Source organism: Panicum virgatum, chromosome 5N (genome assembly GCF_016808335.1).
Source record: "Panicum virgatum strain AP13 chromosome 5N, P.virgatum_v5, whole genome shotgun sequence".
NCBI lineage: Eukaryota > Viridiplantae > Streptophyta > Magnoliopsida > Poales > Poaceae > Panicum > Panicum virgatum.
In genome coordinates, this window is record NC_053149.1 from 9,960,891 (window position 1) to 9,985,036 (window position 24,146).

The window sequence follows — 24,146 nt, forward strand, 5'->3', positions numbered from 1 at the left end:
AGAGAGAGCTCGACGCCGGCGCAGCAGTGGAAGCACCACGCTCCAGGGGGACAAAGACACCGGCGCGCTGCTGCGGGCGTGGGAAGGAGACCGCGCCGAGGCCGTCCGGCCGCCACACCGGCGGGGCGATGTGGGGGCTGCGCTCCCCCACCACGGACCTCGCGGTGGTGTTGCAAGTCTTTTCGGCGGTCAACAGGATCGGAGACGCCACCCTGAGTCCCCGCGCGCCCAGGGTGTGGCGTGGGCGTCGCAGGCCGAGCAGCTCGCGCGCCACGCAGCAGCCGAGGTCACCACGGCGCTCGATGCGGTCTGCTCACGGATGCGCCGCGCCGGCGTTCTGGAGTTCTTCGACGCCTGGCCTGGGCGGTCTGAACTCTCAGTTCCCGAATGCAATCACGTTGCTTTCTCCCGGCCCTAAACGATGCTGATAAACTTGATTGAATGGCTTGTTTGCAACTGTAGATTGCAAACTGGGTGCTGGCAACACCTGAAGACATGTTAGCCAATGGACAGGTTTATGTGCAGTTCATAGCCCACGTCAATTCGATGAACATGATACTGTTAGCTGGAGCATATGAAAGCAGTTGTTTGAACTGAGTCTGAAGGTGCATGTCCAGCTGCCTGCTTGCACAGGCGCCAACCAGTTTTGCCAATCGAAGTAGCATGGACAGGACACGGCAGATCCGGCAAAAAAAAACGAAATCAGCGGTGTGGAGGAACACATATCTGACGTAGCCGGGGAGGAGCGGGCCAGCTGGGCGGGGCGGAGGCCGCGGCGGTCGTCGCGGAGAGAAGGCGGGCGGGCGGGAAAAAAATAGAAAAATAAAAAAGAGGCGCGCTAACTAAAGAGGGATCGGGCCATCAGGGGCCGTAGGCCGTGGGCCGGGGGGTTTGGGATTTTGGGCCTTCGTATTTGTTGGCGGCTCTCTAGCAGGAAAACTGTTCGGGCCGTGTTGCAGGAGCTGATCTAGTAGTGCTCCATATCTATGTGTACTGGGCTGCAGGAGTGCGTCCACCACAGCACACTAGATCAGCTCTGGCTCCTCTCAAAAAAAAATAAAAAAGATCAGCTCTGGCCTCTGGGATTGTTCCCCACCGAGTCTGGCCTTTTATTCATCCCAACTCAGCGTTTAGGCAGGAATAACAAAGTATCCTAAAGGTTATTTCCAAAAAATAGCATTTGTATATTTTTCACAACAAAGAACACAAGGAATTGCATGACAAATTTCTTGAACAGGTGTGAATTTGTGAAACCAAAAACAACATCCACACCTCCATCCAAGAGTGTCTACTCTTGGTTTCCATCATAAGGCTACCCTGATCTTCGAAATAACCCTGCAAGCTTAAACAAAGACATCAACTGTACAGGGTAGCTCAGTTCCACGTTCAGAATAACTCATTTGGAACCACATTTTCCAAATGTACGAATTGAAACAAATGTTGAATGTACATTTATACGGAAACAGGCCCAGTGGGTGGTAGAGACACCATCTTTCTGAAACCCAAAAAAAAAAAGGATCCAAGTCGAAGCCACTATGCGTGAGATCAGCTTTCTCGAACAGTTTCTGTTTTCCCAAGGTGCTCATATTGGTCACAGTCGGCTCCAGTTTCCTTCAGGGCTGTGATCAACCGTGGTAAAATCTTTGCTAATGCAAGCTTGAAGCCAACAGAGCTACAGTGCTCCTTGCTTCTGTCAGTGGTGCAGGCATCGTCAGTGAGCGTGCCAACCACATTCCCTTGCAAATAAGCCTCGCAAGCTTTAAGGATGTAGCGGCCACGCTTCCGGAAATGGCTCTTCACAAAATCCTCAAAATGCTGCAGTGATCATGCATTAAACAATCAGAACATATATAAATATGAAGTAGGTGTTACTCTTCAATGCTTTTATGGTATAATGCGACACAAAAATGACCAGTATATGCAACATGGCAATTTTCATGATTTGATTACATGCTTAAGACTTCGTGAGAGAATGACACAATACAAACTTAGTAATTGCTAGACAAGGAATGCACAGGCAAACTGGATTATAACTAAGTAACAGCACAGATGCAGTATAATTCTCAAGAAGGGAAGTTGCATTACCATAGGAGGTCGCCTCATGATATATAGCATGGATTTCAAGCTCAGCAGGTACGTGTTCTCATTATAGGGCACTGCATTCTTCTCCCCTTCAACAGTACCAACTTGCTTCTCATACCCAGCCTCATTAAAATAGGGCTTTTCATTAAGAACCAATCCCTGAAGTGAAACTAGTACTTGGAGAATACTTGATGATGATGGATCCCACACTTCGTTCCCTCTGCCCGTCCAAGTATTTAAGAGGCTTAAGCAAACCTTCCCATCCACGTACAGGTTTGGGTTTACACGCAAACCACCAGAATGATAATATGCTGACTGCACAATTGACAACACAGATGACAAATGCAGCAATATCAGCAAAATCAGACAAATGGGTTCATCCACAGCTTTTAAATGTAAACAAAGAACAGGCCATAACAACAGGATGACAAAATTATTGCAATTACCGGAGGAACTTGCGGGTACTCGGGTGGAATGTGGAAATCAAAGAAAAACAGGCCATCTTGGTACGGTGTTCCACTTGCTCCAATAATCACAGCTCTTAAGAGATCCATGCGATCTTCAAATACCCTGACATAAATGTAGTCTGCAATTGCCGTGAAAGGAACATCAGCGAACCACAAAATTATTGTCCTTAGCCATTTTTAGCATTTGTATTGAGTAACAACAGACCTGGTAGGTTCTTCTCAAGTATGCCCCATTCCTGCTGTACTTTTTTGACCCATTTTCTTCCACCCGTACCCTGCGAGAACATTGTTTAACTATATGTAAGCAATAAACCTCATACAGAAATGTATTTTAATACAGCAGTGAAATACCAATAAAAGCTGCCAAAAATTTGGCCACTATTCCTTGTTCTAATATATTTAAAAGATACAGCAAAAGTACTAATCTTCTAGACATGTCTACTTATCATTTTAAAATGTTAATTTTAGATATACAAAGACATTCCAATGGTCAAAATTTATTTACTTTGGCTGCATGCAACCAAACCAAAGAAGCCATCTGTTTATGACCAAGGATTTAACAACAACAACAACAACAACAACAACATAGCCTTTTTTCCCAAGCAAGTTGGGGTAGGCTAGAGATGAAACCCGAAAGAAATAAGTTCAAGGTTCAGGCACATTGATAGCTAGTCTCCAAGCGCTCCTATCCAAAGCTATCTCTTTAGAGATATTCCAATCCTTAAGGTCTCTTTTAACCAACTCCTCCCACGTCAGTTTAGGTCTACCTCTACCCCTCTTTACATTATCGACCCGCTCAAGAACCCCATTACGCACCGGCGCCTCAGGAGGCCTTCGCTGGACATGTCCAAACCATCTCAGCCGATGCTGAGTAAGTTTCTCCTCAATTGGTGCCACCCCGACCCTATCCCGAATAACTTCGTTCCGGACTCTATCTCTCCTTGTGTGCCCGCAAAACCACCGCAACATCCGCATCTCTGCTACACTCAGTTGCTGCACACGTCGCCTTTTTGTATGCCAACATTCAGCACCGTATAACATCGCCGGACGAATTGCTGTCCTATAGAATTTGCCTTTTAGCTTTTGTGGCACCCTCTTGTCACAAAGGATGCCAGAAGCTTGCCGCCATTTCAACCAGCCAGCTGAAATTCTATGCCTAACATCTTCATCAATGTCGCCATCCTTTTGTAGCACCGATCCTAAATACCGAAAAGTATCCTTCTGGACCACCACTTGCCCATCTAGACTAACGTCTCCCCCCTCAAGGATTTAACAATGAGAAAAAAAAGGATAGAATAATTGCCTTCACAATCAGAAAAACAAGTGCACATGTGTACACCAAGTATTATCCATGCACAGCAGTATAAAAGACTTCACCTGTGCTGTGCTTTCAAGGTAGTGATGGTCTGGAGGACATTGCAGAACATCGAAGTGTTGTTTGAAGCATTCCGAATCTGTAGGACTCTCAGCCATAATCACATCTACAGTCTTGTCAGCAGAAGAATCATTTGCTGTATCTGTGGTATGCTCGGCCATTTCGACATGATTCTCCTCATCATTGTCATCACCAGTTTCTAAAACCTCGTTAGACTGATGAGACTCAACTTCATCCATAACATCTGAGTTTGATCCATCTAAATGCCTTCTACCTCGAGCCAAAAGATCACTCGCCAATCGGGTCATAAAGCCAAAAGCAACAGATAGGGGACCCGTTGCAACAGAACTACCATCCTGGGAACTGAATGAACCGTTTTCCCTTTCAATACTATTCTCATGCACATTTTGTGAATCATCCTGAAAGAGGGTACATGAATCATTAAATAAAATAGAAGGAAACTAAAAGGTGCTTCTGAGATAACCAATCAGAATAATAAATAATGAGTAAAATACACTCTGGGTACATGAACTTGTAGTGTTGTGTCAAATAGGTCCATAAACTTGGAAACCGGATATCTAGCCCCTCGAACTTGCGAACCCGTTCACCCCAGGTCCAGTCCGGTTTTGCATGGCTGGCATGGCACTGTGCGCCCGCGATTTGCTACAGTAAACCCGGATTTACTACAGTTACCGCGGTTTTGTTTTTTCTTTTCTAATTTATTTCGGCTGAATCTTTGAAAAATCATAACTCTTCGATACAACATCGGATGAAGATGATTTTTATATGAAAATTGTAGCCCTCGACGAGATCTACAACTTTCTAGTTTTGAGTTTTTTCATTTGATGAAGTTAAGTTGCCCAAAAAAATTATACAAAAGTAAAGCACCATAATAATCACGTACTTCTGCTTGTCGCACTAGAAAATTAATATATTTTTCTATTTGTTGTCAAATGAAGACACTTGTATACTAAAATTTTAGTACTCTAAAAGATCTAGATTCTTAGAGTTTTAAGTTTTTATATTTGAAGATGTTAAAATGTCGATAAAACAGTATAAAGCAGCATATTAAGTACGCAAAAGACGTTGAGGCTTTATACTATTTTATCAACATCTTAACAACTTTAAATGTAAAAACTCAAAACTACAAGAATCTAGATCGTTAAAAGTGTTAAAATTTTGGTATACAAATTGTCTTCATTTGACAACAAACAGAAAAATATATTAATTTTCTAGTGCGACAAGCAGAAGTACGTGATTATTATGGTGTTGTACTTTTTTATAATTTTTTTGGGCAACTTAACTTCATCAAATGAAAAAACTCAAAACTAGAAAGTTGTAGATCTCGTCGAGGGCTACAATTTTCATATAAAAATCATCTTCATCCGATGTTGTATCGAAGAGTTATGATTTTTCAAAGATTCAGCCGAAATAAATTAGAAAAGAAAAAACAAAACCGCGGTAACTGTAGTAAATCCGGGTTTACTGTAGCAAATCGCGGGCGCACAGTGCCATGCAAGCCATGCAAAACCGGACTGGACCTGGGGTGAACGGGTTCGCAAGTTCGAGGGGCTAGATGTCCGGTTTCTAAGTTTATGGACCTATTTGACACAGCACTACAAGTTCATGTACCCACAGTGCATTTTACTCATAAATAATAATGACACTCAAGCAGTAGAAAATACCTTAGCAGAATCATCAAGTAAATCTATTTCATTGTCATCAACAGTCTCCCAGCTAGCACCGTCAGAGGCAGTTCCATCGTCTAGTGAGCCACCATCATCATCACGACCAACAACATATATTTCATGAGGTCCGACCTGAAATAACAGGAGATCATCAAGATAAGATAGTGCATGAATAGTTAGGTGAGGCTAAGGTGAGGTGGTATAAGGAAAAGTTGCAAGCCTCCAGCTCCAGATTGACCAAACAAAAAAGATGATGACAAGCATCCAGCAGCAATTGATCCAAGCAAGAAACTCCTAATGCTATAGTTCAAGTAAATGTGTGTGTCGTGCACTCAAGAGCTGTGAAATACCTTTGAAGTCGATCCATCACCCCAAATAACTTCAATCTCACCATCTTGAAAGCCAACTATATTTCCAGCCCATGAAAGGCTTGTAAATTGCGAACAGGATTCCTTCTGTAAAACTTGTTCATCTGCACTGGCGTCAGGGGGTGCCACATTTGAAGCAGCCAATCCTTCTGATGAATCTAACTTCTTATCCAGTTCCATTTTGTCCTCACTATTGGTTGATTCAATCAGAGGTGATACAGATGGCAAGCGGACAACAACATCTCCATAGCAATAATCATAATCTGGATGGATATCCAGTTCATATGCACTCACAATTTCATGAGACTGAATCTCCTTAGGCTCCTCTGGGTGTAGCGAGGGCTTAAACCACGATACGGATGCAGTTCGATCCTTGGCATTAACACTTCTAACAAGACCCACATGCTTCGGTTCAGCAGAATCATCGACATCATGTGTGACCTTGTCGACGACATACTGCTCTGGGAAGAACTCATGTTCATTTGGACTGTGGATAGGAATCAGTGATGTTGAGGTTACTCCACATTCCTTTGTCCCATCCTGCCAGATTACATCGACTTTGGTATATGTATTTGCTATGAGTAGAGCTCGCTCGAAGCTCTCATCTCTTCTTTTTGTTCTTTTGTCTTTTTTAAGAAACACTTTCCTAAACTTTTTTCTATAGTCCTGTGAGCTCTCCTTTGGGATGGCTGATACACTAGTTCCTGATTCGGATTCTTTGGCTACACAAGAATTATCCCCATCTGACATGCTCAATCCATCAGCGGAAGAATCAACATCTGTCTGCCTACAATTTGCATCTGTATCAGTCCTTCGATCTTGTTCAGTCTTACAATCATCTTGAGATTCAGGAATATCAGACAGTAGAGCTGAGATCTCTGAGCATGTACATTTGTTTCCTGTATGCTCATCTGAGTTTAACTCTTTTGTCTCTGAGTTTTCAGCTACAGCATCATCAGCACATGAAGTGTATCGGTAGGGAAGGCACCAGTCAGTTAATTGCCAGTTTGCATATGAAAAACAAGACAAAAGAGTCAGGTCCTTTGGGTTCTGCTCCTCCGAAGGAACAGCTTGCTGTTCTGCAAAGTGTGCAGATGCAATCCAGTAGACTATAACAGCAACACTCTCCACTTTTGTAACCGTACCTTCAAGACGACTTGCTTTCCACAATCCATTAAGCCACCTTGATGTTTTGAAAACAGATGATGACACTGCCTTCACACGCTGTCCTGGATAGAAGGGGCAAGCTGTATCCGGGTGAATTGGGCTTGACACTGTCTTTAGGCGCATAGGATCTGCCTTGTTCACCTTGCAGACAGAGCCATCATCAAACAACACATTAACATTATCTAGCACTTCATCAACTCGACCAAGCCATGGACAAGAGACAACATAATCACCCACATTGAATTCCCTGATTCGTCTCAAATGCTTAGAGGATACACCCTTTATCAGATCTCCATTGGGAACTTGTAAATCAACCACAAGATTGACATCCACAACAAGTCCCATCTGACCAGTTGGGTCTGAAGCAGAAGCAACTAAATCTCCATGAAGGAAACTTCTGTCAACTACAACTACATCGTCAATATCTTCTGTCTTTTCACTACCATCTATCCATAACACGCGAACTTTGTTATCAGGCAGAGAACTCTGGCTGTCGACTTCAGCTCCATTACTCGCATTATCACCATCAGGACCACTGTTTTCAGCCCCACGAGCAGCCTTATGTTCATGCTTCTCAGTATCTGTATCATCATCGTCAGTGATGCTACCTTCAGAATCATATTCCCCAGCTACCTCCAACACTAATCCACGGGCATCCTCCTTGGACTTCAAGCTGACAACATCTTCTCTGTAAACAAAAACATCTGGAACTCCTTCAGGCTCACTAGCATCCATGGACTTCTCATTTTCCTGGTTATGCTCAGCAGTATTTGCTGAGCCATTTGGTAGGTTTTCCATGCTTGGAGCCAACTGTAAAAGTATATTCCCAACAACCAAGCAGCCTATTCAACTGAAACCCATAAAACATGATTCAGAAAAGAACAGGAGGCCAAGCATGAAACATTCAAAGAAAAAATAGATTAAAAATCATAACATATGCAACCCCCTGCCCATCTATGATTGGCTGCCATTAAATTATACAAAATCATTCGGATCGCCACTACCTAGTTGCCTAAAAAACACTGCTTTTCCTCAGCACAAGGAACAGTATCACCAGTGGAATGCATGTAATAAGCAAGGACCTGGCTCCCATAAATACACGAATCCATTAAATCAAAGTATATAGACAGAGTGGAGTTAAGTAAATAATTCAGGGGCAAATAGGATACGTTACTTTATTGGTTTTGAATTATCCTAATTCCTAGTCATCAAAGAACTTTTGAACTTCAAACATGTGAATAACTTCATTCACGAAGATCAATCACATTTACAGCCAGGGAAATAGATAGGAATAGGGTATTTTTGATTCAGAAACTGAAGCTCAAAGTATAGTTTTAGTCATGCAAATAGCCAGTTTTATAACTATGACTGGTGAATTGGATAATTGCTGATGCAGAGTTGTATGGAGAGGAAGGATGGCGTATTTCAGCAAGAACCAGATAGAAGTAAGTTGAAGACTTGGAACCATAAATATTGCTTATAATTCACCAATATGCATTAAAAGCACAAACTGCGACTAGCAACCTAACAAAATGGAGGACCCCCCTACTAGCAAGGTGCCCATACTGGACGAGCTCAGAGGTTCATATCTTTCGTGCTTATTCTTTTTGACAATCCTAATCAAAAGAGCCATCCATAACCGCGATTATAATCCAAGTATTAGGGAACTCTGCACGCAACGAATATGCTGGAATCAAGAGGACAAACAAGCGACCGTCCATCTAGTTCCCGACGAAACCCCAATCCAGCGCACAGGGACCAGCAGCCCCCCGTCGTGACGCAACCAATCTGCGCCGGAGGCGACAGTCCCATTGGCCATCCATCCAGCTCCGGCGACCGCCGCACTCGCCGGAAGCCGAATCGGGACGCGGATATAAACCTCGTCCGCCGGCGTGCGTCCTCCTCGCCGAGTATAGGATTGCCCAGCCGCGAACCTGCACGCGAAGATCAGGGGCGGCGCGGCGGCGGGAGCGCCGGGAAACCCCGGGAAGCCGGAAGCGATCGATAAGGAGGGGGCGAGGGGGGAGGCAGCTGGGGAGGGGATTGGACTGACCTCGGGCGATCGGAGCCGCGGGGATCGACGGCGGCCGGATCGGCGGCGGCGGCGAGGCGGCGCGCGTGCCCTAGGTGAGAGGAGATGAGACGGGGGCGGGCGAGAGAGAGGGAGGGAGGTCGAAGCGGACGCGAGGCGAGCTGCGCAGAAGACGAAAAGAAAGAAAAACGTATAATAATTAATTAATAAAAAATGGGAAAGCACAGCTGAACACAAAACACGAAACGGGCGGAGAAAGGTCTGGAGAGTGGAGACTGTAGTCCGGGCCGAGTACCAAGATCCACGAAGCGGTTCGGCGCTCGCTCGCCGGTCCGACTGGCTGGTTCCGGTTCGCACCTTGACGGTGACGGGTTTTTTTTGGTGCGCTCTTGATTGTAAAACGGGTTCGATACAAATCGACTGTGCACGAATTGTAATTTGCGTCGCACTAGTGCATTGGGTAAATTTTATACCCAGATACGTGGTACACGATAATTCTAATTTGTTTGTTTGCCCTTAAAGGCATGAATCCACACTACATTATGTTGCGGAAAAATGTGCAGACTATTTTAGCGACTAGCATCGTACAAATGCAACGATCACTCAACTCATAGGCTAAATGTTCCCGCAACTCCAAAATGTAGGTCATTTAAAGTTTATAGCAAGTCAAACAGCTTTAACTTTGAATAGATTTATGTAAAAAAGATTTTATCATCTACAATACCAAGTGTCCTATAGCCTAGTGGGAAAAACCGGCTAATTCAATAGTGTTCTGTGAGAGAATAAATCGGAAAAAGCCAAAAACAGACAAGCCATGGTGATATATTTTATAAGAATTTAATCATGCTGATTTGATGTTGAAGATATCGGTGAATTTTTTTTATAAACTTGGTCAAGTTTTTTTAATAATAAAACTTAGTCAAGTTTGGTCTAGAACAGAACTATACAGCCTACAATTTGCAAGGGTAGTGCCCTGCAAGCAAGACGAGACGTGTTCGTTGGATTGAGAAGTGGTGAGTTGTAACAATACAACATCACGTCACATAGGAGGTCCACATCTTTGTGCAACGAAGGTCAACTTGATTCTGGAATGAAGGGCAAGTACTGGCGCAATACCAAAGCGCACGGACAGAAGGGTGTGGAGGGAAAAGAAGCCGGCATAACTTGCAGTCCAAAACTTTTCAAAAAAAAAAAAACTTGCAGTCCAACCAACTGATGTTCTTTCCTTTGCCCTTTCGTTTGCGAGAATTTTATCTGTATCAGACAGCGGCTTTCCTGTATTCTCACACAAAATAAGTTATTCCATTCGATAGGCTGAAAGCCACACACGGACACACCAATTCTTGCCACAGTTAACGGCTTTCCTGTATTCTCTCACAAAAGTAAAATAAAGATATTCCACTTGCTAGGCAGAAAGCATTACTTCTTGCCAGTTACATTCGAACGAACAAATGGTTGAAAACAACAACAGTAGAAATAAGGTCACCCAGCTAGCAATCTGTTGCCGAAAGCACAACCATCCAGCCATTCATGATTCATGAAAGCTCCAGCACCACATAAGTCAGTTATTAACAACTAGTCCAATGACAGGGGGGAATGCAACAACAATAAGTATCCCTATATTCTCAGTATCTAACAAAATCAGATGTAGGGATACAATTACAAAAAACACCTTTCCCGAAAAACCAGGGGAAGAATACAACTCAAAACGAATTGTACAGCAAACTTAAAACTCTGGATGCAAAGAAGGCAGCATGATGCTATGGCCTGTGAGTAACAAGCATCATACCAACAAGGTAAACAAAAAAAAACATTTATTCCAATCAATAGGGAAGACACGCTCAATGCACACCATAGTGAAGACTGGAGAGTAACCTATTGCTGCACCACCTTCCAGACACGAATGCAAGCATCCTCACCGGCAGTCACCAGAGTATCATTGTCGACAAAGGTTAAACCATGAACTCCACCAAGATGTGCTCCCTTGATGGTGATGCGACTGGCTGCTGGCTTGTCTATCTCATAGACAATCGCGCAGGTGTCCAGCGAGCCAGTGGCAACCAAACGGCTGTCAGGTGACCAGGCCACGGTGTTGATCCGAGCTGTGTGGTACAGCATGTTCTTCAGCTTGATCTGCTCAAGAAAAAAAAATACAAATTAAACTTATCTCATCCCAATAGACTACAACTGCTATGCAACTGAATGAAAAGCCCAAATGGAAGTCGTACAAGGGGCACATAGCCTCCCACCTCTCATTAGATAAAGAGCCTTGCATAGTTTCTATTTACTTTAGCAACTATTATATGGTTATGAAATCGTGACGAACAAAATTAATAATCAAGAGAAAGCTATAATTCCAGCTCATGTGACACAACAAAGCACAGTAAGGTGTACCTAACCATGAGTGTGTTTACCAAAAGAAATATCCACACGGAGTCCAGAAAACTATAAATCGATGGAAAAGCAGCAAAAATGGCAGTACAGGAGCATGAAGTTTTAATGAGTTTAAGTCACTAACAACAAACATATAATGTGGACACTACATAGTGCATTACTGGACATTTTTCAAACATAAACTCATAGGTAAGAAGAAATTGGGGAGTGCAATATTCATCATTTAACAACTGAAAAAAGATCTAGTTGAAAACTGGCATTACCTCTTTACTTGACCGATCCCACACAACAGCTTCCCTGTTGACATCAGCAGAAGCAAACATAGAAACATCTGGTGAATAATGTATGGAAGTAATAGCACCTCGGTGCTTCTCAAGCACGGCTTCTTCTGTAACTGTGTCCCCATTGATGGAATATATGCGCAGTTTCCCATCTTGTGCACCAACAACAGCTTCAGTGCCATCAGGAGAAACAGAAGAAGAAGTGATAGTATAATTGACTTTTGTTGTAGAAATAACTTTGGAGTTGTGCAGCAGTACAATCCCAGAATCTGTGGTAATCAGGGCAAATTCAGGTTTCTGAATTGCAAGGTTCAAAGCATTTGGCTGACCTCCTACATCAACTGACTCAGCATCTCCACACTGGTCTCCATTGAGAGGAATTCTGAACACCTGCTTTTGAGGAAAAACTGTAAGTTGCCCATAGTAACTGAGCCTAACCATGTTTCAACCATTAAAACGAAAAGAAAAGATGGCACTCAAAACTTCAAACTCAGTAGTTGATTTCATGAGTGTTACCTAGACATACTTAAAAAACACACTTCCATTCTCTACTTCTCATGACAGGATTTAAAATAAATTGCTAAACATCTAATTAGATGCCTCTCATCGTGTCTTGACTAGAGATGCACTCATGTAAATATAGTCTTAAAGAATGATAGAGATTGTAGCTATTTCAAGTTACGTGTTCGAGAAAAGCTATTTCAAGTTACAACTGTTCAGTGATAACTCAAAAGGTTCAAAGGTATTACTTGCACTTTCCAAATTAGATAACAATCAACGTTCATATGAGCTAAGCTAAGACATGATACTTCAATAAACCTATAGCATATAAAAGCACACACGCAAATTATCACCACCTTGGACTGAAACTTACAATACCATTACCATCAAAAGGAAGCAGTCGATCTTATTTGGATAGTTAAGGATAAGCTAAAAGCCTTCAAATTAGAAGGAATTGGAAACAGTTATAATGAAGGAACTAGTGACTAGTCTAATCACTGTTTATCCAAACAAGCCCCAGATAAAAAAGTTACGTTTATATCCTATTAAATATTCAGATAAACGATAGGTATATGCACAGCCTGTTGATTTTTTTTTACCTTGTTATCATACCCTGAGGTAACAAGCTCTTCTTCTACTGCAGCAAAGCATTTGATCTGGGTATTGTTCTTGCGCATCAATCTGCCACCATATCCAACACCCTGTATCCATCTCATGATGACCCCATCATAACTTGTAGACAATATAGTTCTTGGGCTACTTTGAGGGAACAAAACCAAAGAACTAATAGTCTTCAAATGTCCTGCAAACGTAACTGGTTCTTTGTCTGGATTGCTTGCAGAGAACACATTAAATGTCCCACCAAGAGAGACTGTCACGAGATGGTCATTCTGCCAGAGGCAGCCTACAAGCATGTCATCCACACCTCCTGTACCAGGACAAGTCAAAGTTCTATTAAATTTCCCACTTGCAGCTTCCATGATATCCCATACTTTCGCAGTCTTATCAGCAGAAACAGTTAGAACCTAAAAACACCAATTAAAGAAGAGAAAACCATTAGAAGTGGATACACATCGTCAATCACATGAAGTTGCTTAGATAGACGTACAAGGATTATCTGTGCCAAACATCCATTGCAATGGAATGAAGGTGCTTAGATAAACATGCATGAGTTATGGGGACCAAATATCCATTGAAAAGGGGCTAAATGGCTTTAGTTCCATGCAATCTAAAAGTCGCACAGACAAGAGTTCCATTGAGAGATGAGATGATGCATATTCAAGGTAAAGAATTTTTGTAATATACAGGCTAGATCATTCTACATCTCTGTTGAACGAAAAATACTTTATAGATGATCCAATACCCTTATAGGTGGATCATGCTATACAATCAACAATGTTACATTTTAGGAAGGGTGTTTTCTGAATTTGTGTGTGCATCAATCGTGCTTAACAAAGAATTCTACATCAAACCCAAGACAATCTGGACAAGCCATAAATAAGGATGTTTAGTATTATGGTACAATAAAGAAAAACAGAGATCAATTAATATAAAATTACTTGTTTACTGTCAGGACTCCAGCTAACAGCATATATGCTCCCTGTGTGACCGCCTTCAGTGGAAAGCTCCCCAATCTTTTCTCCAGTTTTGCCATCATATATCAAACCCTTCTTATCAGAACTCACAGTGATAAACTTACTTCCGTCAGGAGAATACCGGATACAGTTAACAAAGTTCGAGTGATCCCTGAAATTCAGAGTGAACAGGGAAATGTGAAATATGTTGCAGGAAGTACCATAAGTAAGTAATGTTACAAGATGATGCATAAGTGTATAATGAATGACAACTAAAAGAAGTGCTTGTGAAATAGTTAGCGAACATTATTCCTACAAAGCATGTACATCAGGAATTACATTCTCCTTAAATGCCTGAAGAGCAATTCTACGTACCCGTCATTCCACTGTATCAGCTTCAATTACCACACTAGAATGTACAGTAAGTTCGCGGCTACAGGCATACACTATTTTCTACATATATAGCTCAAAAAGTAAAGCGGAAAGGAAAAAGACATTGCTATAGCATATAGTGTTCAAAACAGATCCTGCAGTAATCAAAATCTGTGCTCAGGACATGTTGTCAGGTTCCGATTGCCTTTTCTCTTAATCAGTCAGCCCCATATACGCAAAGTCATAAAGATCACATAGTGTCATCCAAAACAAGACAAAAGGAATAAAGAAAAAGGTAAAACTATATTGGTATAGGTTATATTGTAAGCAGATGCAAAACAGAAGTAATTATGCCATTCTGGTAGATACCAACCTCTGTTAAAGACATGAATGCATGACTGATACAGAAGCAAATGAAGGTTTTGATTCACGCAAACCATATCATGTGAATATATCCAGTCCATTGCAAAACAAAAGGAGAACGAAGCAAACAAATATGCCAGAAGAGTAACAGCAGCACATTGTTAAGTAGGTCCACGAATCAGCAATCATTACTGACCTTATGGAATGCTTGAATTTGAACGGTGGTCCTTCGTAAAAGTTAGCCAGAAAATCTTCACCACATGTAACAATGCGAAATGGCCGTGTTGGTTTAAAGTCACAGCTCAGGACCCTCTTTGAGTGCCCGTCAAACTCACCAACTGTGCTGCCAGAGTCCCACCTACACAATGCAGACAACTTGAATAAGTATATAACATGTCAAAACTACAAGACAAAATCGTTACGGTCCAAGCCTGTGCCTGTTCCTATGAGGAAGAATTGTTATACAATTAAGTATTATGTTGCACTAAATTCCAACCAAATCATCATCATTCAAACAAACAAAAATACATGCATAGTCCAACCTAAAACCAGTTGAAAATTATCCTTCTGGCTTAGGAAGTGAGGAGGTTATACGAAATGAGACAAAAAAAAATATGGACTAAAGCTGATAGGCTCCAGTAGTCCTGTACTCCTGTTTTTCAGGTTACAGTTTTGCTCAAAACAGTTTGATCATGACGAATCCATAAAATCAGCCAGATTTCATCAAATAGCTCATCCAATTCACAGAAGTCCAAACAATTCATTTCCACTAGAAGAACTACTGATGACGAAGGCTATACCTTTATCCTAATTGTAAAGCACTTAATAGAATACATGCCCCAAACGACCTCATACTGCCAGATCACCAGGCAATGGCCAATCCCAATTCGAACCATAGAATGGTTGATATGCTCTCATCCGAATCCCGATCACAGCCATACCGCATTACCGCGAAATGGGAGGCACCGTTGGTTTCCACCCCTACCCCTAATAAATCCTGAAACGAGATCGAGGTGGAAGGGCAGGAAGAGCATCTACGGTTTCTACTCACACGAATGCCCGGACGAAGGACTTGCCCTTGCCGTCCCCGGAGACGACGATGCGGAGGCCATCGGGGGACCAGCGGAGGTCGTCGACGCGTCCCGAGAGGGGGCGGAACTCGGCCTTGAGCGCGCGGTCGCCGTAGCGGCCCCAGACGCGGACGCAGCCGGAGGCGTCGGCGGAGGCGACCCACTCGCCGTTGGGGGAGAAGCGGGCGACGGTGGTGGGGTAGGCGTGGTCCTGGTAGGCCCAGGCGTCGAGGGGCGCATCGAGGCGGCGGATGATGACGCTGCGGCCGGTGCAGTAGGCGATCGTGTCCGTCTTCGGGTCCCCGGCCAGGAGGATCCCACGGCCGCGCTCCGTCGCCGGCGAGCACGCGTACGTCTCCACCAGCTGCGCCATTTTTTTCCCTTCCCCTTTTTCTTCGCGTGATCTGAGGTCGCGAGAGGGAAAGGGTAGCGGTGGAGCAGTGGAGGGCCATGGGCGGATCTTAGATTCTAGAGGGTGGGCCGAGTGGGCCGCGAAGAAATGGCCCACCTCCCAGCACTCCCAAGCCCAAGCCTCCGCCTGACACGCCGCCCCTGACGGCCTGACCGTTTCCCTCGCGACTGCTCGCGAGTCGCCTACTAGGTTTTGGGGGCGGCGGCCGGCGACACTGCGGCAGGCCGGCAGCGCTGCTCCGAGCTGCTGGCGTCGCAGGCACGCAGGAACACAGCGCTGGAGGCTGCAGCGCGCGCACAACGCGGAGCCGGCCTGCCGGGAGTACGCGGGCGGCGGGCGTCTGCGGAGGGCACGGCCGCACGGAGGCCGGAGCTGCGTGCTGCGACCAGCGAGCACCGCGGCACCGCCGGAGGCCGGAGCGCGTCCTGCCACTGCACGGTGCCAAGGTGCAAGCTTCGTCGGAGCCACACTGCCACACAGCCACGGAGGCAAGGTAATTAGCTTGCTGCTTACACTGCAATACTACAAAATGACTACAAAATTGCAATTCTTACCTGCTAGTTCTAGATTGGTAGCCCAATTAATTATGGTAACATTAGGAGTAATTGAGCCACCTTAGTATTTATTGCAATTTGTAGCTTCTTGCGTCATTTTATTGCAGGATTGTTAATTTACTAAGGGATTGTAGTATTTAAATTTTTTTGCTTTGTTGGACCACTCTAATTTTAAATCCTAGATTCGCCACTGGCAACGACCCAACGGGGACTGAGGTGGCCACCACAGCGCCGACCACCCGCCGCCATCATAACTCGCCTGCTAACTCCTGAAGCCGTCGGGGAACCTAGGTAAGGATCGACGCCCCCGCTCCACATCCCCATTTACGACAACCCATATCCTCCATCCTGATTCCTGCCATGATTTTTCTCCACTTCAGTAGCGGTGTCAGGACCCCCTCGTATCCATGGATCGCCGCTTCGTCACGCGCCACTTCCTCCCGCACCTGCGCCTGCAGGCGCCGCGGCCCCTGCCTGTTCCACCACCGGCTCTGGGCATGATTACGCGCTGTGTCGGCCCGTCGTCTTCTCTGGTTCTGGCGCACCAAGGTGCGCGTTGTTCAAATTCGACCACTTCCACCTTCTTTCCTCGTTAATCTCATGTGGCGATGAATCATGTGACTTTAGTGTGATGAAGCACCAGGGGACGTATGTATCATTGCCATTACGTGCACCTGAAACTGCCTGCATAGTGACTTGGGGTTTTCAATGGACTGATGTTGCTGATAATCATAGGGGAACAATTTTTACCAGGAATTCTGTCCAGCTTCCTTTCTTCATGGAAATCTATATTACAGCTAGTTGGGAAATATGGAAAATGCAAAATGGGAAAATCTTAGAAGGTTCCAGCGTTAGTCATGACCTTAGGGTTGTGAATTCAATGAACAAGTGGTACTCCAGATGCACTGAGTTGGAGAGGAACTTAGACTTCTGATTTTTCAATGTCTAGAAACAATTTTATAGTCTGATCTTTTTCTGTTTTCTTTTCTGCACATACTTTGACTCTTTTATATACATATTAAAAATCTGTAAAATGAGGTGCTGCGTATGGAATTGCTCCATAACATTTCGCCAAAAAAAAAACAACTGTATTCTGTACAGAAAATCACCTAAACCCTAAACTCTAATTGTGTAGTATCAAATCTGTTTTGTTGAGACTATTGATTGGGGCTTTATGCTTAGTTACGTTACTGTGTGCTCAGTGCATGCCAAAGTTATGTGGCTGCTTACGTTTTGGTTACCTAATTTGGGAAAAGATGCTATACAACTGAAAGTCTGAAACTCTAGACTGTACATTCCCAATTGTGGAGAAAATGACTCTATTTTTTTTTTAAGACAACAGAATGTTGGACTTATTTTCCAGGCAAGATGGAAAAAAATTAACAGAACATATATATGCACATCACAAGTTTAAAATTCGGAATACGTCATTAATAAACCTCAGCACTTTCTTCCTTTTGGGTGGAATGGATTTACACTACTTGTAGTATATCAATTACCTGCGCTTGTAAGTTATTCGGTAGTGCATTTTTCCCTGTTCTATTCCTTTTGAAGTACTAGGTTGTTGATGCATAGAGATAGTACCTATGTGCACAATGGGTTATAAAATTCAGGAGATTATAATATTGTCATTCATTGGCCATTACATATGCTCCAGAAGGTAAGGAATTTGTTTGAAATCTTCCACTGCTTCAGTTAAAGAATGATAACTTGACAAATGGTAAATTGATTTAATAAAAGGAGCATTAGATTATATTAAGGTGGCTGTAGAGGCAACTAATAGATATTTCATATTCGATCAGTCTAGAATAGTGCAGTTTTGGTGTCTGAATGAACCTTGGAGGAGTATAATTTATACTGAAGGCATCTTCTTTGTCCAGGAACACGATACTTTGCCGATGATCGCTCACACTACGATCTGTTTGGTAAAAGAAGACCAGGGGATGAAGAGTTCAGAAAAGCTTGGCAAGAGGATGTTGATGAAGAGGACTGCTTGTGGACAGGTAGTGAAGATGATGATGAGGAGGAGGAAGAGAGTGATACAAAATTAGGGAGGGAAATTAAGAAAGTAAAGAGGCAAGCCAAGGAAAATGCAAATCTTATTGATGCTGATGACAGTGATGAGTTAAGAAGCATATGCCCTGAGAGTGATGAAGATGATATGACTCTTTGGAGTGGCAGTGAAGACGATGACGACGATGATATTCCCTCTGAGGCGCATCCCAGTGAACGCAGCGATTCATATATTGATAAGGTGTTTGAATTTGATGAGTCACCAAAGTACCGCACAATTTCAGAGCTGTTGAAAGCGGAGAATGAACCACCAGAGCTATCTCCAGGAAAGCAAGCTAGAAAACTTGCTGTAGAAAATGCTCTTAAGAAGTTGAAGCAAGGCCCTGATGGACGCTACATTAATGTATTTGATGTTGTCACTGATATAGATATCCTTATTGGAGCATTTGAGAATATTGTTTCAGGACCAGAATATGCAGAGCTGCGGGAGGGTGGACCAAAAAAGCTCAATATACAGTTCTTTAAGGATATACAAGCACGCATGAGGGACCCAAATTTCAAGTTTTCTCCAGAGTTGAAGTTAAAACCAAAGAGTAAGTTAGTGTCTAGGAAAAAGTGGCAGAAAGCAAAAGCAAGGAAGAGAAAAAATGACAGGCGTTGAGCTGACATCGTACATTGTAATGTATTCATCTTTTTTTCCTCTCATCAGAATGCTTTCTTCAGATGGTAGATGTATTATCTGAATGTTCATATCTTCCCATGTGATGTCTGTTCTGTTTGGCTATTTAAAGAAGTTCTGGATTGCGTAGTCTATCCAAGTTCAGTAAGAAGCAGGACTATGATTGTCCATTCACACATGAGTGATGCGAATTTACTCTGCAACTCTCATCAGACCTCTACTCTCTTCACTCTTCAACACATGACTGTCTTGATGTTGTCCATCGTTTTTTTATGGATTGGAACGTGGGAGGAAATGATAAAATTGTTGATAGCTTATAGTTCTCTTGCATTTGACACGAATAACTAATGTCCTTTGAAAGCTTCACAATGTATATTAGTGGGATCAGCTTTAGTATTACAGTGACAGATTTATCAGTAACCTTGGTAGTAGTACTAGCTGAGTTAGTGTTGGTTGACTGAGGAAGTGAGGGTTATGGTGGTCAGACTTTACATTGCAGACTTGTATAACCTATTAGCTATATTAATAGAAGCTTTCTACATCTCTCCCTTCTGGTGTCATTACTAACTGTTTATCTTCCATAATAGATTCATGGACGTAAATTTGTTTCTTCGTATTGTTTGAGTGTGCTTGTGCAGATGCATGCAAATGAGCAGAATTATATTTACATCCCGTTGTTTACTTCTGTATTATATTATGCAGTGATATCTTTTCTCAAAAATATTATGTTTGTTTGGTCTTTCATAAACATTAATACTCAGTTTATGTCAAAACCAATTGAAATCATCCCCTGGTACAATGTTTACCGTCCAGGTGTGACTTGTAGCTGTCTGGACTTCAGTGACTTGTTTTGGACTTGTTTCAAACTGACTGGTTACTGCTGGCTTTTTGGCCTTTTTATTTGTCCCATGTAGTACGCTTATGCTCTTGGAGGGTCATACAACGATTGTCGATCCTATGGCAAACAACATTTTTCTGGATGTTTGTTCACTGAAGTATGATCTAAGGTTACCCATTTTATTTGTAATCCATATAATAGATTATTATTAATGCAATCGTTGTGTAAGACTAATGCTGTCTTTCCACTAACCTATTTTTGATAAATTGGAGATTCAGCCTGCATATTGAAAAGTTTAATTTGTTCTAGAGCAATCCATGGTTGCTAAAACCCTGCATATCATGCTGGCTGGATCTGATTCTTGTGCCAAACACAACTGAGCGCAAAACTAAGCTAGCCAAAGGTTACAGATTTGCATCAAAATATTGTGCCAACAAAGCCATCAAACTTTTGGTGCGGCATGGCATCCTTTATTTTGTACCACCTAGCACAAGGATTTATTATGAGAAGTTGCCATTTTAGCATAAAGGTTTTGAAACACAATTGCTTGTAGTATATTTGATCTGGAGTGCTTGGGACTGTGAAAGTGTGTCTTGCAAATAATTTACCTTCTTTTGTTCACTTCTCCTTTTCAGGAAGATCAAAGGAAAGGAAGCTTCTTGCTGGATCATGCAGGTGAGCATGCTCGTGCTCAACTTGTAGTTAATCTTTACTTTATTATCCATCTCTCCTCAATTATAGCTCTGCTCTTATTTAATTGCTGCCGAACAGAATTATTAGATTCGCTGGGCTAGTTTCTTATCTAGAAGCATTGGTGACTGATCAATATTAAAGTTCCTGAACCTGTTGCTACTGCTGAAATGCTATTAGTCGATCTGAAAAGCATCCACTTCTGAAGTTAAAAGCATCCACTGCTGAAGTTTCCCTTTGAGTATTGTAGTTGACTGGCTCCACAACCTAATGATCTATTGTAAGCTTTCAGACTTCTTCCATTGGCAACATAAAGTTTCATCTTCCACTTTTACTCACATAAAGCTAAACCAAAAAATATGCAATAAGACAGCGAACATACTGCGTACAGCAAGGATTCATCTATGGTTTTTAATTGACAAAAAGGCAAGGTACTTTGAACCCAGGGGATATGTTTATTCGTGATGAACAAGCCATGCTTTCTTCAAAATAAGGTAAGTACCCCTGAAACTGCAAATCATTCTTTTATGTTTATTAATATACAACTTAGTTGCAAACATCACCCAAATACCAAAGCTCTGAATCAAAAGGCTGGCATTCCAGAAAAGAATCTCATCACCTCTCCCAATGGTTCTCTGCTCGCTTGTTCATCTCGCAGGGGCCAAGTTTTCTTGGTAGTTGCAAGCACCATTTCACTGTGCTTCACACCTGCAGGTCAAAAAGTCATGATGCCCCTGCTCTGGGCTTGCCGTCACAGAGCTCCCTCTTTCTTGAACAGTTTGTTTTTTCTCCTTTACATGCTTCCACCCGTCATCATACTCCCTTGTACTAAAAGCAAGCATCAATTTTATTCTAGTTATATACCAAAGCTGCTTGATAAAGTCTAAAGATGGTCGTTTGTGTTTATAGTTTGCTGTGCATGGCATTCCATGCTCTCAGCAGCTCAGCTGCGTTCCAGCTTTTGTCCACCGCTCCCTGTGTTCTGGACTTCTGGTCCCTCCTCAGTCCTCATTGCATAGCTCGTCCCTCGCTTAGAGGTCTGCTACTGTAGTGCTGTACATACTCAGCTTCACATGGTTGTTGGAGTACTCTCACACCAGGGTTCAAAATTTCGGTCGGTTTTCGGCGAAATTTCGGTATTTTTCCCGTTTTCGCTAGACACCGGGAACAGAAATTTCGGTAGATTTCGGGATTTTTCGTTTCGAAATTTAAAAATTCAAAAAAAATTGTAAAAAAATATGTAAAAAATATGATAAAAAACTAGGTATTTTTCTGAGCGAGTAGCACTTGAAATAATTGAAATATAAGTTGATTTGGTTGGTTAAATTGACTAAATGGGTTCGGACCCGTTAACAATTAAGAGACCCGTTAACATTTTTAACCTACCCAACGCCCGTGACTCCGCCCACAGCCTTTCCCCACTCCCCTCGTCGCTCAGCTCTGCCGCTCCTGCGTTTCCCAGGCCGCCCGCCGCCGAAGCAGGTGATTCCGGCGAGTTGGACCGAAATTTCGGCGGTAAGGAGGCGGATTTCGGCCGGTATCCACCGGTATCCACCGGATCTCTGGGCCGGGAAGGCGCGGCGGTTTTCCGCCAACATCCCGGGCGGATTTCGGTGAAATCCCGGCGGAAAACCGCCCCTTCGGGCCGGATTTTTCCGCGGACACCGGAAAAAAAGGTATGAGATGTTATTTTGTGATGGTGAAGCTTGTTGTTGTTGATCTAAGTGAGTTAGTTTTGATAAATGATGAACTTCATACTATTTTTGCAATGGGGAAGCTAGGGTTAGAGGGAATGTTAGGATTTGTTAGTTGTTTTGATATTCTAGCGACAATGTGAAATGTAATGTATAGAAAAAATTATTCCAACCTTTTGGATATGAGTTGTATTCAATATTACTGATGAAATTAAGAGCCGATTGATTCATGTCACCTAGGTAGTAAGTGATATAGAATAGTATGTAACCATAAAAGTATTTATATATATGGACTTGCATTATGTTATTATATGATATTCATGAACTTACATCGTGCTATTTTTCTGTAATTGTAGGATAATGCCAGACGTAGTGTAAGATACAACTGAAGAATGCAGGTACTTATCCTATCAACAGAACTTATCTATACGTTTTGCTTCCTCTACTTATTCAATTTATTTCACATAAATATTTAAATGCAGAGAATATGCTACATGGATTATTCTGGACTATGTCTTTGCCTCTGTTGTATCTTTCGATTGTAATAATTCTAAGGGACTTTGGATGTATTGCGTTCTATGTGTGGACTTTGGACATGAGTTATGTGTAATAATTCTAATGGACTTTGGATGTATTACGTTGTATGTGTGGACTTTGGACATGAGTTATGTGTTAAATGGTGTATTTGTCATTGTTTTGTGGAGTTATATATATGTTATGCATTATGAACTGTCAATATACACATAATCAGGGGAAATTTTGCCAAAATTTTCAATTTTTCCATATATACACATCATTTTCTGTTAATTTGCATCATTTTACGGTGACAAAACCGAAATTTCGGTGGAAATAACCGAAATTTCGGTCGGAATCACCGAAATTTCGGTCGGGATTCACCGAAATTTCGGTTTTTGAATTTGAATTCTCTTTCCGTTCGGAATTAGCGAAATTCGGCGAAATTTCGGCCGAAATTTCGTTTCCGGTAGTGGGCGGGATTCGGTAGAAAAACGAAAAGGTGAACCTTGTCTCACACACACACAAATGTGCATGTGTGTGCAAGAGAGAGATGTTGACTGAAGACTGAAGTGGAGAAAAGCATCATCTCAACTACACTAGCATGATGTACTGGCTCTGCTTTAGTGTCTCTCTCAGCTTTTTCTGTTGGGGAAAAACCTCTTTTCCACAAAGCTGGTGTGTTGGGTATCAATACGGCAAGGGGCACGTAGCCCTAGTTACATTCCTGACGGAAAGAAAACTGGGTGGTGATCCAGATTTGGCTTGCTTGGTGGCCGCATATGTCTTTGTCCTTGGCCATTTCACTTCAGCCATTCAGGACCATTAGTTTGGTGGAAAATCGATCTACTAATTTATGCATACGCATTGGGTCAATGTGCTTGTTACCGTGCATGTTTATTTTTCGCTGAAAGCTGCATACCTGCATGGCTGCATCCTAACTCTTGTTCCATACTTCCGTGCATTTCAACTCCAATAGTCCAGTTTTCATGGGTTTCCTTTTTCCTGCAGGTTAATCT

General features: G+C 42.7%; 3 protein-coding genes across 6 annotated transcripts; 1 reads left to right on the forward strand and 2 right to left on the reverse strand.

Moving 5' to 3' along the window:
* Window positions 1-1,213: 1,213 nt before the first annotated feature.
* On the reverse strand, window positions 1,214-9,387 carry LOC120676973 (probable ubiquitin-conjugating enzyme E2 23). 2 transcript variants are annotated; one of them, XM_039958318.1, is made up of 8 exons: window positions 9,201-9,387; window positions 5,963-7,997; window positions 5,610-5,744; window positions 3,927-4,343; window positions 2,755-2,824; window positions 2,529-2,668; window positions 2,086-2,397; window positions 1,214-1,815 (listed from the first exon to the last, which is right to left on the reverse strand). In XM_039958318.1, exons 2-8 carry the CDS (start codon window positions 7,943-7,945, stop codon window positions 1,546-1,548), a joined length of 3,327 nt encoding a protein of 1,108 aa, XP_039814252.1. In that variant the 5' UTR covers window positions 7,946-7,997; window positions 9,201-9,387; the 3' UTR covers window positions 1,214-1,545. The 2 variants fall into 2 exon arrangements, with proteins under 2 accessions (XP_039814252.1, XP_039814253.1); XM_039958319.1 differs by lacking the exon at window positions 9,201-9,387 and having other exon boundaries at window positions 1,299-1,815; window positions 5,963-9,076.
* A 1,293-nt stretch (window positions 9,388-10,680) lies between these two features.
* On the reverse strand, window positions 10,681-16,165 carry LOC120672346 (actin-interacting protein 1-2-like). The gene is made up of 6 exons (XM_039952686.1): window positions 15,716-16,165; window positions 14,861-15,022; window positions 13,915-14,101; window positions 12,955-13,380; window positions 11,837-12,244; window positions 10,681-11,312 (listed from the first exon to the last, which is right to left on the reverse strand). Exons 1-6 carry the CDS (start codon window positions 16,105-16,107, stop codon window positions 11,055-11,057), a joined length of 1,833 nt encoding a protein of 610 aa, XP_039808620.1. The 5' UTR covers window positions 16,108-16,165; the 3' UTR covers window positions 10,681-11,054.
* Window positions 16,166-16,311: 146 nt separating this feature from the next.
* Window positions 16,312-21,687, forward strand: LOC120672347 (nucleolin-like). Of its 3 annotated transcripts, XR_005674078.1 has the most exons (6): window positions 16,312-16,639; window positions 16,883-16,991; window positions 17,081-17,249; window positions 18,581-19,390; window positions 20,866-20,905; window positions 21,002-21,687. XR_005674078.1 is itself a non-coding variant. In XM_039952688.1 (5 exons), exons 3-4 carry the CDS (start codon window positions 17,108-17,110, stop codon window positions 19,372-19,374), a joined length of 936 nt encoding a protein of 311 aa, XP_039808622.1. In that variant the 5' UTR covers window positions 16,312-16,639; window positions 16,883-16,991; window positions 17,081-17,107; the 3' UTR covers window positions 19,375-19,390; window positions 20,866-21,687. The 3 variants fall into 3 exon arrangements, 2 of the variants coding, with proteins under 2 accessions (XP_039808622.1, XP_039808621.1); XM_039952688.1 differs by having other exon boundaries at window positions 20,866-21,687; XM_039952687.1 differs by lacking the exons at window positions 20,866-20,905; window positions 21,002-21,687 and having other exon boundaries at window positions 18,581-19,570.
* The last annotated feature ends 2,459 nt before the right edge of the window (window positions 21,688-24,146 follow it).